The 13,565-nt window shown below is 47.3% G+C and overlaps 1 protein-coding gene across 1 annotated transcript; it reads left to right on the forward strand.

Moving 5' to 3' along the window:
• Positions 1-1,551: 1,551 nt before the first annotated feature.
• On the forward strand, positions 1,552-10,854 carry PRDX3 (peroxiredoxin 3). The gene is made up of 7 exons (XM_060098907.1): positions 1,552-1,632; positions 3,017-3,152; positions 4,915-5,056; positions 6,240-6,375; positions 7,203-7,306; positions 9,426-9,591; positions 9,917-10,854. The coding sequence occupies exons 1-7, from the start codon at positions 1,597-1,599 to the stop codon at positions 9,968-9,970; spliced, it is 774 nt and encodes a 257-aa protein (XP_059954890.1). The 5' UTR covers positions 1,552-1,596; the 3' UTR covers positions 9,971-10,854.
• Positions 10,855-13,565: the final 2,711 nt, after the last annotated feature.

The following is a 13,565-nucleotide window of genomic DNA, read 5'->3' on the forward strand; positions in this document are numbered from 1 at the left end:
AAATTACTTTATCAGGCAAGAGAAGAAACTATAGCAAAGATAAAACATCAGTTGTAAAGACTTCCAGGTCTGTTTCAACGTTTAAGATTGGCCTGAAGCATTCAACCACCAGATCAACTGGAACCTAAAGCTTGGACTTGGGGACTTCCCTGGTGGCGCAGTGGTTAAGAATCCACCTGCCAGTGCAGGAGACACAGGTTTGATCCTTGGTCCAGGAAGATCCCACATGCCGCAGAGCAACTAAGCCCATGTGCCTCAACTACTGATCCTGTGCTCTAGAGCCCGCGAGCCACAACTACTGAGCCCGTGTGCCACAACTACTGAAGCCTGCATGCTTAGAGCCCATGCTCTTCAACAAGAGAAGCCACTGCAATGAGAAGCCTGTGCACCGCAATGAAGAGTAGCCCCTGCTCGCCTCAACTAGAGAAAAGCCTGCGTGCAGCAACAAAGACCCAACACAGCCAAAAATAAATATTAAAAAAAAATTAATAAATAAATTTTTTTTAAAAAGCTTCGACTCTTTCTACCACCCAAGCCCCTTCATGAATATGCATGTACCCTTAGCTTAAAACTTCCCCAGTTTTCCTGTTTGAGGAGATACTGCTTTGGGAAAGATGCCTGGTGTTCTCCTTACTTGCTGCAAGTAATAAATCCTTCCTCCTCCGTATCTTTGCCTGGGTTGTGTCTTTTGGCTCCACACCCAACAAGAGGCGAACCTGGTTTTTCAGGTAACAGGCCTGGTGTTTGAAAAATACTCACTTAGAATCTACATTGTCACACTTACTGTAGGGCCGCTGTATGATTTTTATCATGTTTGATGAATTTACTTCAAAGTACCCTGCTCACCACTGAGAAATTGGCTTTACTAATCAACAGAAAACAAATTTTAGATATGTCCTAATTCTCCCAATTTTGGCAAAAGAAGCCAAAATGGAAGCCCATGCATCATCCTAAAGGTTTTGAGGACAACACAAACCTTTATGTGTCTGACCCACTCATCTTATTAACGGACTAAAATTGCATTCGTAATTTTTTTTTTTTTTGGCCACGCCATGCAGCATGCTAGATGTTAGTTCTCCGACCAGGGATCACAACCTGCGCCCCTTGCATTGGGAGCTCAGAGTCTTAACCACTGGACCGCCAGGGAAGTCCCTGCATTAATAATTAATTCCATTTCATCCAGAAGCCACAAGGCTACACCCCTGGCTGAAACAGGAAAGGGATTCTTTTACAGAAACAGTAATCCACAGGTTCACAAAAAGTAGCAAATATGGAAATATCTATCTTCCCACCTGGATTAGACCTTTTTAGGTTGGGGCGACAAATAGAAATAAAGTGTCGCTTTCCCAAGCATGCAGCTACTTAGAAGCTTTAACAGAAATTAGCTCCGTATGAATCTGGGTCAAGGGACCCGACCACTGTGACGTTTACACGCGGAGGATCCCCAGAAGGTTAGGAGGATGCAGCTCTTCCCAGCCGCGGCTCCGACCGGGTCCCGCCCCCGCCTACCGAGACCCCGCCCCTGGCCCCGCCCTCCATGTAGACCCCGCCTTCTCTGCTTCTCCGTCTGCCCCGTGGGTGCCTTGCACCCTGAAGATGGCGGCCGTGGCGGGAAGGTTGCTCCGGGCTTCGGTGAGTGGCTGGCGGCGGGGCACAGGCGCGGAGACACTGTGGTGGCTCCGAGAACGTGCTTCCCTGATGGGATGCCGCTTCCCTGCGGCCTTGGGGCCTTTCACCCTTCTTGGAGGATATCGGAGGGTAACGGACCAGAGGCCTGCTCCTCTACGGAAGGCTCCCTGCGCCTGCGCAGAGCCGCCCTTCCCCCACCCCAGCCCTCTTGTGGTCCCGTGCCCAAGTCCCTTGCGCTCCAGGTCTTGGGTCCCCGGTCCCCTCTCCACCTAAGCATCTGGCTCTCGATGCAGGCGACCTGGCCCCTGGTCCCGGTTCTGTAACCGACTCTGTGACCTTGGACAAGTGACTTCTCCTTTCCGAACCTCGGTTAACTTTCCTCACCTTAACAAAGAAAGATGTTTCCGTGAGCAGCCACTTAAATGCTGGATGAAAACCAAAATGCCAAAGTAACCAAAGTGCTTACGTGCAAAAGGCGCTTTTCTCCTCCCCGCCCAGGGCGGTCCCTGCTGTTTTCTCCAGGCAGAGCCTAGTACCCTCTTGCTAGCCGCCCTCCCTTTCTCGTGGTGGGGTTCAGCTCAGGCTCTTTCTTCTTCCTGAGTCATGCTGGACCCTGAAATTGAGCAAACGTTTCCCTTGAGCCCTGTCCAAACTTTCCCAGAGGCTGAACTTTGCTCTGTTTGCTTCTCTGTGGAGCTGGAAGGCCCTTGTCTTTCCTAGGGAAAACCTTGGCCATAGTAGAACATGCTCAGCAGATCTGCTGGTAAAGGGCTTAATACACAGGGCCTGGCCAAGTTTCCCGGATTCTGAATCCTCTGGGTTGCTCTTAAAAGCATGGAGTCTTTATGTTCTTATAATTCTCCTCTGCCTTGCAGTCTTTTTTTTTTCCCATTCATTAATTTATATATTTTTTTAATAAAAATTATATATTTGAGGTGTGCATCATGATTTGATACACGTAATGAAATGATGACTACAGTCAAACCAATTGACATATCTCTTCACATAGTTACTTTTTTGTGTGTGATGAGTACACCTGAAATCTACTTTTAACATATTGCCAGCTTCAATACAGTATTATTAAGTATAGTCAATATGCTTGTACATTAGATCTCAAGACTTATCCTACATCACTGCAACTTTGTACCCTTTGACCAACATCTCCCTTTCCTCCTCCCCAACCCCCTTTACAATCTTGAAGGATGAGGAAGCAGAAGGGAATTTTAAGAACATGGAGACTCAATCCACGCTCTTAGAGTTTGGAGTTTGGTATTTTTGTTCACAGGAATAAGGACAGCCGAGGCCACTACTGGCCTGATGCCCGCTCAGCAGGGATTCAGCCACCATTCTGGGAATACTTCCTAATTTAAAGTGTTTCTCTTTTTAGCTTGTCCGACACGTGAGTGCCATTCCTTGGGGCATTTCTGCCTCTGCAGCCCTTAGGCCTGCTGCTTCTCGAAGAACGTGCTTGACAAATGCACTGTGGTCTGTTTCTGCTCAAGCAAAATTCGCCTTTAGCACCAGTAAGTGTTGTTATTCTTTGCTTTGAACCAGAAAATGGCAACATTTGTCATCTCTGAACAGGGGCTCTGAACCCTGGCAGTGTATTAGACTCACCTGGGGAGCTTTTGCAAACATACCACTGCCCCAGTCCCACCCCAAACAAAATGAGTCAGTCTCTGGGGTGAGACCAGAACATCAGTATTTTTTAAAAGCTCACCAAGTGATTCTGATGTGCAGCCAAGGGCTGAGAATCACTGAGGCAATCTGCCCTTGTGTCACATTTCCTTGTTGGTTCCAGAGGTTTTAATCCCGTGTTGAGGAACTTGAAGTGGGGTGAGAACACTCAGAGGCCTCTGGGCCTGCTGTGTGTGAAGGGCTGTGAGTTGACTGGGGACTGAGAGTGCAGCTCCTCTAAAGGCTTTTGGATTCAAACTTGTGGGCTGGCTCCACTTGGCCATGCTAGGGGGATACTAGCTGTCTAATGGACTGCTCCATGATCTGAGTGACGCACAGCTATTTCTTGAGATTTACACTCCATTCTCTAGAATATGAGGGTTGCTAAGTACAGCCTCAGATATTTGAAAATGCCTCCTTTAGATCTATCGCACCTTTTTAAAAGAGTGTATTTAGGGCTTCCCTGGTGGCGCAGTGGTTGAGAGTCCGCCTGCCCATGCAGGGGGATGTGGGTTTGTGCCCCGGTCCGGAAAGATCCCACGTGCCGCGGAGCGGCTGGGCCCGTGAGCCATGGCCGCTAAGCCTGCGCGTCCGGAGCCTGCGTTCCGCAACGGGAGAGGCCACAACAGTGAGAGGCCCGCGTACCACAAGAAAAAAACAAAAAGAGTGTATTTAACATGTAATGGTTTGGGGGGATATAGTTTAGCAAACCCTTTGTTTGTGGGTGAAATGTTCTGAAAATTTTTACAATTTTACTTCCTCGGAGCTTTAAGAAATTTCTGGTAGCGATTTGATGCCACAGGTTTAAAACTTTCCTTGTCACCTGTCCCAAACCCCCCTGCCAACAGCTCCTCCTGTTTCTGAAGCCAGACATCTTGACCCTTGGCCTCCTTTGTCCTGCCTTCCCAGGTAGAAGCGTGTCCTCTCCAATTCTGGCACAGCTCTTACATCCTTTCCTTTCTTTCTGTTCCTTCTGCTGTACCCTTTCCCTCCACACCTCTCACTTAGATGCCTGCAGTCACCTCCTAACATCAGGCTCCCCCATCCCTGTTCCTCTCACTGTCCCCTGCAGACTGATCTTCCCGAGAACAGCTGACGCATCATCCGTCTCCTACGCGAAAGCCTCCAGTGATTCCTGTATCTCTTCTTTTAAGAACAGATTCATCGGCCTGATGTATAAGCGCCCTTGCAGCATGGCCTTCACCAGCCTCGCCTTGTCTCCCACACGTCTTCCCTCCATGCACACCTGCTCTCTACATCAAGCTCTGCCACGGGCTGTTCCCCACACCTGCCCTGTTCTTTCTTTTGTGCCATTAGCCCTGGTCTTGGCAAAATCCGAACCATACTTAGGATCCACCTCCAGGCTCATGTTGTCCTTAATTCTATGTTCATTCCATCCCTACTATCTCCTGTCTTTTTAGTTTTCATAGCACTTTGAATTTGTGTACAGTCTAGAACTATGAAAAGAGAAAAAATTACCTAAGATGTACAATTGAACTGAACTTTTAATTATACTATGAATTAATTACTGAGAGGATTAAATAAAATCAAATAAGTGCTTGGCTTAACACATGAACTATGTATGTGTGTGTTATGTTTTGTTTTCAGGTTCCTCCTGCCATGCCCCTGCCGTCACCCAGCATGCGCCCTATTTCAAGGGTACAGCTGTTGTCAACGGAGAGTTCAAAGAAATAAGCCTTGATGACTTTAAGGGGAAATATTTAGTACTCTTCTTCTATCCTTTGGATTTGTAAGTGTATTTTCTGTGATGCTTTAATGTCATTCTGAGAGCAGGCAGAGACCCCTGCCTCCCCGCTGACATTGCCTGTCTCTAGTTACTCTTGTCAAGGGGAGGGTTGCTGCTGACCCTTCATCACTGATGGCCTTGTTGATACAGTTTCCATCTGTAGCTAATTTACAAGTGATAAATATAGGGGGTGAAGTGGCATTCCTCTTAATGGGGCAGGGGTTTAATGTGGCTCTGTTTTATGTACGGACCCTGGAGTAGTGGTTCCTGTAAGCCAGTCTGTGAGGAAGTTTTCACTGGTTTGGGGGAAAATGAGAAAAGTAAGGATAAAATGAATTTTCTCATGAAGCTACTTTATTTAGATAAAATTTTGTCTTCTTGGAATATGCCTCACCTACCCCCATTTTTCTAATATGATTCTTAAATAGAAAGGTGATAAATCTTTTTTTTTTAAACTGGAGTATCACTGTGACCAGGAGTCCAGTGAGGATGGTTAACCATTTTGCCTTTCTCACCTTTAAGCAAACTGAACTCGTTTTTTTAAATTAATCATTTATTTATTTTATTTTTGGCTGCGTTGGATCTTCATAGCTGCGTGCGGGCTTTTCTGGTTGCGGCGAGCGGGCTTCTCACTGCGGTGGCTTCTCGTTGTGGAGCACGGGCTCTAGGCTCGTGGGCTTCAGTAGTTGCAGCACACAGACTCAGTAGTTGTGGCTCATGGGCTCTAGAGCACAGGCTCAGTAGTTGCGGCGCATGGGCTTAGTTGCTCTGTGGCATATGGGATCTTCCTGGCCCAGGGCTCGAACCCGTGTCCCCTGCATTGGCAGGCGGATTCTTTTTTTTTTTTTTTTTTTTTTTTTCTTTTTGCGGTATGCGGGCCTCTCACTGTTGTGGCCTCTCCCGTTGCGGAGCACAGGCTCCGGATGCGCAGGCCCAGCGGCCATGGCTCACGGGCCCAGCCGCTCCGCGGCATATGGGATCCTCCCAGATCGGGGCACGAACCCGTATCCCCTGCATCGGCAGGCGGACTCTCAACCACTGCGCCACCAGGGAGGCCCGGCAGGCGGATTCTTAACCACTGTGCCACCAGGGAAGTCCCTGAACTAGTTTTTAGACACCTATTGTTCAGATTTTAAAGCCTTGTTTTTCAATTCTCTGATGAAAATGTCTACCCTTTTTCCCCTAGCACCTTTGTGTGCCCTACAGAAATTATTGCTTTCAGTGACAAAGCCAATGAATTTCACGATGTGAACTGTGAAGTCGTTGCAGCGTCAGTGGATTCCCACTTCACCCACCTGGCCTGGATAAACACACCAAGGAAGGTATAAACATCATTCACGCCGTGTCTGCACTTGTGATCTTAAAAACTCAAATGATCCCATTAAAGACCAACGTAGAAGTTGTTAAAGCATGACTAGTCTGAAATGGGCTATTTGTCAGGCCTAACCTACTGGCAAATTCTGTTAAACTCCACCCATATCTCCTTTAACATTGCATGTATTTACCCCCCACTGCACTTGTATTTTCCAGAGTACAAACAGTAGCAGAGAACAGACTCTACAGGGCAAGGGAACAGCTGGGGTCCATTCCCCTCTCACCGGTACCCTGTAGGTCCCCGGGACCCTGCGAGCCATGTGGGACAGTGATTAAGTTTTCTGATTGCACTGCTCTCCACGATCAGTATTCTTGCCTAGAAACTTGCTTGGGAGAATCATAATTTCTAGCTATGCTGCTGGACTATCTATCAAATTATTCAAAGTATTCTTTTTTTTTTAAACTGTTCCATTTTTATGCTTCAGAAATTAATCTTCAACCAGAAGGATACTATAAGAATTAGAAAAAGAAAGGTCTGTAGTATCAGCTGGGTTTAAATCCTGCCTCTGCCCCTTTCTAGCTGCGACCTGGAGCAAGTTACTTAACCTTTGTGTGTCTCAGTTTCCTCATCTCTACAGTGGTGGTGATGATAGTAGCTACTCCAGGATGCTCAGAGGAGGAAGTGAGACAACAGAAAGAGCCTAGAGCCACGCTCGGCCCATTGTTGGTGCTCAGTTCCTGCTGTCCGTTGCCACTGTCAGTCAGACGTGTGGCCTGGCTGAGGATGCTGTGGGAGCCACAGTATAACAACCAGCCCTGTTTGCATTTTTATTAGAATGGCGGTTTGGGCCACATGCACATCACACTCTTGTCAGACTTGACTAAACAGATTGCCCGAGACTACGGTGTGCTGTTAGAAGGTCCCGGCCTTGCACTACGGTAAGATCCATTTCTTATGAACTTAAAATTGGTTTTCATGTTTAGCATCATCCTACTTCAGAGGGGATTTATAGACACCTTGGTAGGGAATGTTTAGAACCCCAAATCCTTAATTTGTCTTTTAATAAGCACTGATGGATGCCTCCTGCAAGGGTTGGCAGCCTTTCAGAAATGCTGAGACATGTGTGCCCCCTGCATCACCCTGGGCCTGTTTCTGAAGAAGGATATCATGTCTTGATGGTCATACTGCTCCACTCTCCCTGACTGTCTGGGAGCCACTCCTGGTGGTGAAGCCATCAGACTGTTCGGAGATGGGGGGCGGCCAGCAAGGGTAGGAGTCCGTTTTCTGGAATGGTTAGGATCTTGTACAAGCACTGGAACCGGACCAGAGTTTGAATTTATTTAAACTCAGCTACTTAATAGCTGTATGACTTTGAGCAAGATATTTAACCTCTTTGAGTCCCATCTTTCCTGTAACTACAATGAGAATGTACCTCCCAGGTTGGTTGTGAGGATTAAATAAGGTGAAGCAGCTACAGTTTTTGGCACAGGTTCTAGTACCTGTCCCAGCCTGTCAACCTTGCCGGGAGGGATGAGAACTTAGGCCTTAGAACTGGCGTCTTGATGGCTGCTGAATGAAGGAGGGATTGGGCAAAACTTTACGTCCAGGAAGGAAGCGGGAACCGCACTTTGATGCGCCTCACAGCTTTGCTGGGGGCTGGCTTGAACCCGCTCACCTGCTTGCTCTCGTAGCTGACGTCTGGCCTGCTTGGGTTACACCTGAAATTTTAGCTCCGGGAGCCACCTTGGAGCTTGGGCCTTTTTGACTCCAAGGGGATTACGGTCTTCCTTTAATAAACTAAAGCCTAGCTTTGACAGAGGTGGCAAGGGAAGGAGAAGAGTGCTGGCATTGTCCTCCCAGGATCCCCTCCCCTGTAGAGTCGTGCTAATTTTGCAGTTACCTCCCTACTGGTTTCACTATCAGGATTGACAAAGGGAGAGGAGTCGAGTCTGACTTGTAAGATAAGGCTTTCCTTCTGGAGTCTGTGGGCCCTGATCTATCCTAGCTCTGTGTCTGCATCTAAACAGTGGACTCCACCTTGGCTCCACCCTGCTGGGGCATGCACCAGGACCCCTTAGCCTCAAAGCCTAGACCCCCAAAGGCCAGGCCCAGGGAAGTAGAACCACCTTTTTATCTTCTGAGTTTTCTCTAACTTGCCTTTTTCCTGAGTGATTAACACTTGGAATGCCACACCCTTTTAAAGATGGACTGTTAAAAACCTAGGAGTTTTATGACATCTGCATATGTCATAGTAACACCAACACACATATGGAAGATGAGCACAGAGCCCAGGGTGGGTCACCTCATTACATTGCTGACAAGTGATAAAGAGTGATGGGCTTGGACAATCTGACAATAAAAATAACAACTAGAAGTGACTGAAACACATCAGATATATTTAAATTGATGATTTGAAGAGTTTCAGGGAACCAATTCATTATTTTGAAAACTATTAATAATGGAATAGTACTAAGCACTCATTCTGTCTTTCCTGTACAAACTGTACCTCAGGGTAACCAAAATAAACAAAAGTGATGGGCTTGGTTTTTCCTTTAGATTTCTGCTCTGCATAGCCTCAAGGCCAGTGAATTGTCCCATGGGATTTCCCCCCCCCCACGCAGGAATTCACTCATTTCATAAGTACTTACTGAATACAGATAAAATACATCTCTGTCCCTTCCCAGCTGCCTATGGTTTCTCGCCCAGATTTGATGCAGCAGGCCCAAAGAATGCTTTACTACGTCACTGATAAGAAGTCTTTGCTCTCTGTAGTTCAGTGACTTACAGATTCTGCGACATATAGGTCACATTTGTAAATGTGACCATACTGCCTGTTTTCCATGGTGGCCTTGTCCAGTCCTGTCTTTGTTAAAGCATCTGTCATCAATAAGAGATGATAAGCTGTTTGTATAGCAAGGAAAACCCCATTTTTAAGCATATGATAGAGTTTGTTAATAAATGCTCTATCAAGGATAATTAAAGACAAAAAGGGTAGAAGTTAGAGTCTTTCTAGCTCTGGTAACGTTGAAATACTGATGATGATAAATTCTGATGCAGAGGTCTCTTCATAATTGACCCCAATGGAGTCATCAAGCATTTGAGCGTCAATGATCTCCCAGTGGGCCGAAGTGTGGAAGAGACCCTCCGCTTGGTGAAGGCATTCCAGTTTGTAGAAGCCCATGGAGAAGTCTGCCCAGCCAACTGGACACCAGATTCTCCTACAGTAGGTTTCTTTTCCAAAAGCAATGGGACCCCAGCAGAGGGTCCCGGGTCCTCACTACCACAAGGGCTGCTGGCCTGGAATATCCACGGAAGAAGCCCACCCTTGGAGCAAGGGTGTAGATGGTGTGCAAATGGGTGAAGCTGGTGCAGGTGGGGGCGGGACCAGGCACCAGGCAGGCTGTTAGTGTAAGTTTCATCCAGGTATTTTAAAGGAAACACACCAATCTTTAAAAAGTTAAAGAACTTTAGATTAAAAATTGAGGGCTTTCAACTCACTTTTGAGATCATAAAGTCACTTAACCAGTGAAATGTTTTTGTATTTTCAGATCAAGCCCCATCCGACTGCTTCCAAAGAATACTTTGAGAAGGTGAATCAGTAGACCATCCCATGTGCACCTGCAGCTTCCCACACCAGAAAAGAACCACAGCTGGAACTCACTTTTAGCATTTCAAAGATTATTATTTATAGAAGGCAAAAAAACAATTATGCTTGTACTCATAAATATTACTCTAAATGTTTTGTTTTTGAAACATTGGCCAAGGCTTTCAAAATGTGGTTAGTTACTAATGTAAGGAGTCCTTTATTGGCAGTGTATGGATGGATGGCTAGTTGCTATAGAATGTGCAGTTCCCCTATTTCTTGGATCATGTCTTCAAAGGGAAAAGGAAACAACTCTTCCTTTATCAGCCTTACTTGAACCTTTGTGTACACTAGAGTAGTATGACAGGCATCAAAAGCTTCTGATCAAGGGTCCTGAGATTTTCTTCTTGACTTTCTTTGTATTAAACTTAATTTTCTTTTAAGATCATAGTTTTGTTAGCATCAATGGTCTAATTTAACACTTGCAGGACTTCCCTGGTGGTCCAGTGGTTAAGACTCTGTGCTTCCAGTGCAGGGGGCGTGGGTTCGATCTCTGGTCAGGGAACTAAGATCCCACATACCATGCAGTGCGGCCAGAAAAAAAAAAAAACATAAAACACTTGCAATGAATGTGTATGTGATTGAAGCAGATGTGAATCATGTTTTTTAAAAAACCACCTACAGTGGCCAAGTGACTTAACTGATCATGCGTGTTCCCCAGTCCTGAGATTTATACTTTATATAGTTATTTTACTTATTTTGTTAGCTGACTTAGTGCCTACATACATTTCTAATATTTATTGGGCATAATTATAAAGGATAATTGTTGAATCCAGGGATTGCATTTTGAATTTGAATCATTCATGCATTTGAATCATTGTAATTATTTTCTTTCCTGAAGTGTTCAATGTAAAAAAATACAATAAAAAATAAACTTTAAAATACTTGCCTTTTTTTTTTTTTTTTTTTTTGCTGTACGCGGGCCTCTCACTGCTGTGGCCTCTCCCGTTGCGGAGCACAGGCTCCGGACGCGCAGGCTCAGCGGCCATGGCTCATGGGCCCAGCCTCTCTGCGGCATGTGACATCTTCCCGGACCGGGGCACGAACCCATGTCTCCTGCATCGGCAGGCGGACTCTCAACCACTGCGCCACCAGGGAAGCCCAATACTTGCATTTTTAACACCATTAATTTATTGGTTCAGCTTATGCTGTGGAACTCTAGTTTTCCTTCTCTGATTATATCAACAAACATTTATTGAACATTTAACTCAGTGGCTACAAAGATGAATAAGATGCTGGCTCCACATCCAAGGAACTCAGCTTAGGGGGCAAAAGAAATATGGAAGCATTTGTTAATTTTAATAAATCCTGGAGTTCCTACCATATGCTGTGTACTATTTTGGAGGCAAGAGAGTGAACAAAAAAGACACACCCCTTCCTTTATGCACTTAAATTCTAGAGGGAATAAACATAATAAAAATACATAGGGGGGCTTCCCTGGTGGCGCAGTGGTTGAGAGTCTGCCTGCCGATGCAAGGGACACGGGTTCGTGCCCTGGTCCCACATGCCGCGGAGCGGCTAGGTCCGTGAGCCATGGCCGTTGAGCCTGCGCATCTGGAGCCTGTGCTCCGCAATGGGAGAGGCCACAACAGTGAGAGGCCCGCGTACCGCAAAAAAAACAAAACAAAACAAAACAAAAACATAGGGGGACTTCCCTGGCGGTCCAGTGGTTAAGACTCCACGCTTCCACTGCAGAGGGCGCGGGTTCAGTCCCTGGTGGGGGAACTAAGATCCCACATGTCTTGTGGCACGGCCAAAAAAAAAAATACATAGGATGCTTGGAAGGACAATAGAGTGGAGCAAGGGACTAGAGCAGAGTGTTGCAGGTGTGTTCTAAAAGGGTTTCAGGGAGTCAGTCTCTCCAGGTCTGTTTTCTCATCTGTAAAATGAGGACTGTAATTGTACCTATCTTAGGGTTTTGATGACCAAATGAGATAAAACATGTAGGTGAGGGAATAAGGAGGATAAGAAGGTTCTAGGCAAAGGGCATGGCAGGTGCAAAGGCCCTGAGGCAAGGGTGGACTTGGGTGGGTGAAGAATTGAAGGGCCATGTGACCAGAGCTGTGAAGGAGAAGCATGGTAATGGGGAACCCAGAGTGCTTTATGGGCAAGCTAAGGACTTTGAATTCTATTCTGAGATGGGAAATGTCAGGAATGTTCTTGAGAAGAGTTCCATCAATTTGTTCTAAGAGGATCACTCTGGTTCCTCTGTTAAGGCTAGACAGTCCAGAGAGGGAAGCAGGTCAGGTGGGCTGGATCTGTGACATACTTGCAGGTAGAGCCAGCAGGATAATACAGGTGTGCTAAACTGTGATACAACAGATACATTCCTGGGGCACAGAACACTGGGGAACAGTGAGGAGGGGGCACCTTACCCAGCTATGGGCATCAAGGAAGTCTTCCTGGAGGACAAGATGAAGTCTTGAAGGCTATGGAAAAGTGAGCCACATGAGCTGAGCAAAAGTGGGAGCTGAGAGGCCACATGGGCCTCTAATAAGCTGGTTTCATGTTTCCAGAAGGGAAGGCAAAGCAAGGGAGGGCAAAGGCCAGCTGCCTGTAAGTGGCCCAGCCTGAGCCTGCACTGTTAGGGCTTTTACATGTTTTATCTCATTGGATCCACAACAAAAACAAAATAGGTACAATTACTGTCATCGTTTTACAGGTGAGAAGGTAGATTTGGAGATACTGATTTCACCAGGGTCACACAACCAAGTAGTGGATGGTGCTGGGTCCCCAACCCAGGACTCCTGAGGAGCCCCCTCAACACCCTAAACATCCACACGTCTTCCACAAACACACATAACCCCCACCCACCCCAGTGCCGGGGAATGGGGTGGAAGGCGGAAGGAAGGCACGTTTTTCTCTGCAAATGGTCCCTACCTGATCTGGTATCCAACAGAAGGAGCTGGATTTGTCCCGGCGCTGGGGAAAAACCCTTGGGCAGAGAAAGAGAGAGTGCACTGAAATCAGGGCCAGCTTCACGGGCTGGCGGCAGGGCCCGACACTTAACTTAGAGGGGCCCCGGGGTTTGTCGACTTTTGAAAATTCGCAGTCTTTTTTTTAATAAGGGGCGCCACGTTTTCATTTTTCACTGGGGCACGCAAATTATGTAGCGAGTCCTGACTACCCGTATTACACGGGTACGCTGGACTTTAGGTGCAATTGAAGAGGTTTTCGAGGGTGATATCCAAAAGCCTGTGCTGGGGGGTGGGGGGTTGGACGCTGCAGGTGCGCAGGGCGAGGCTGTGGAAGGCGCCACACGCCACCTGATCGGGTCTTCGCGGTAGGTACAGTGATCTGGGGGTTCCATAGGTGACCCCTCTAGGCCTGGAGGCGACCAGGCTATCCGAAAGGGCGGAGCAAGGGTGGGAAGCCTTGACCTGTGGGAGAGGTGGGCTCGCGGCAACAGCGGGCGCGCGGGGCCCGGGGCGCTGGCGCGTGGTAACACCGAGCAGGGGGCGTGCAGGCACCCGGGCGCCGGAACAGCCGGCGCGTGATGCGGAGGAGCGGCGGGCGCGCGGCCCCGGGAGCGGGGAAAGGGGACGCGCGCGCCC

Source organism: Mesoplodon densirostris, chromosome 1 (assembly GCF_025265405.1).
Source record: "Mesoplodon densirostris isolate mMesDen1 chromosome 1, mMesDen1 primary haplotype, whole genome shotgun sequence".
In the NCBI taxonomy this organism is placed as follows: Eukaryota; Metazoa; Chordata; class Mammalia; order Artiodactyla; family Ziphiidae; genus Mesoplodon; species Mesoplodon densirostris.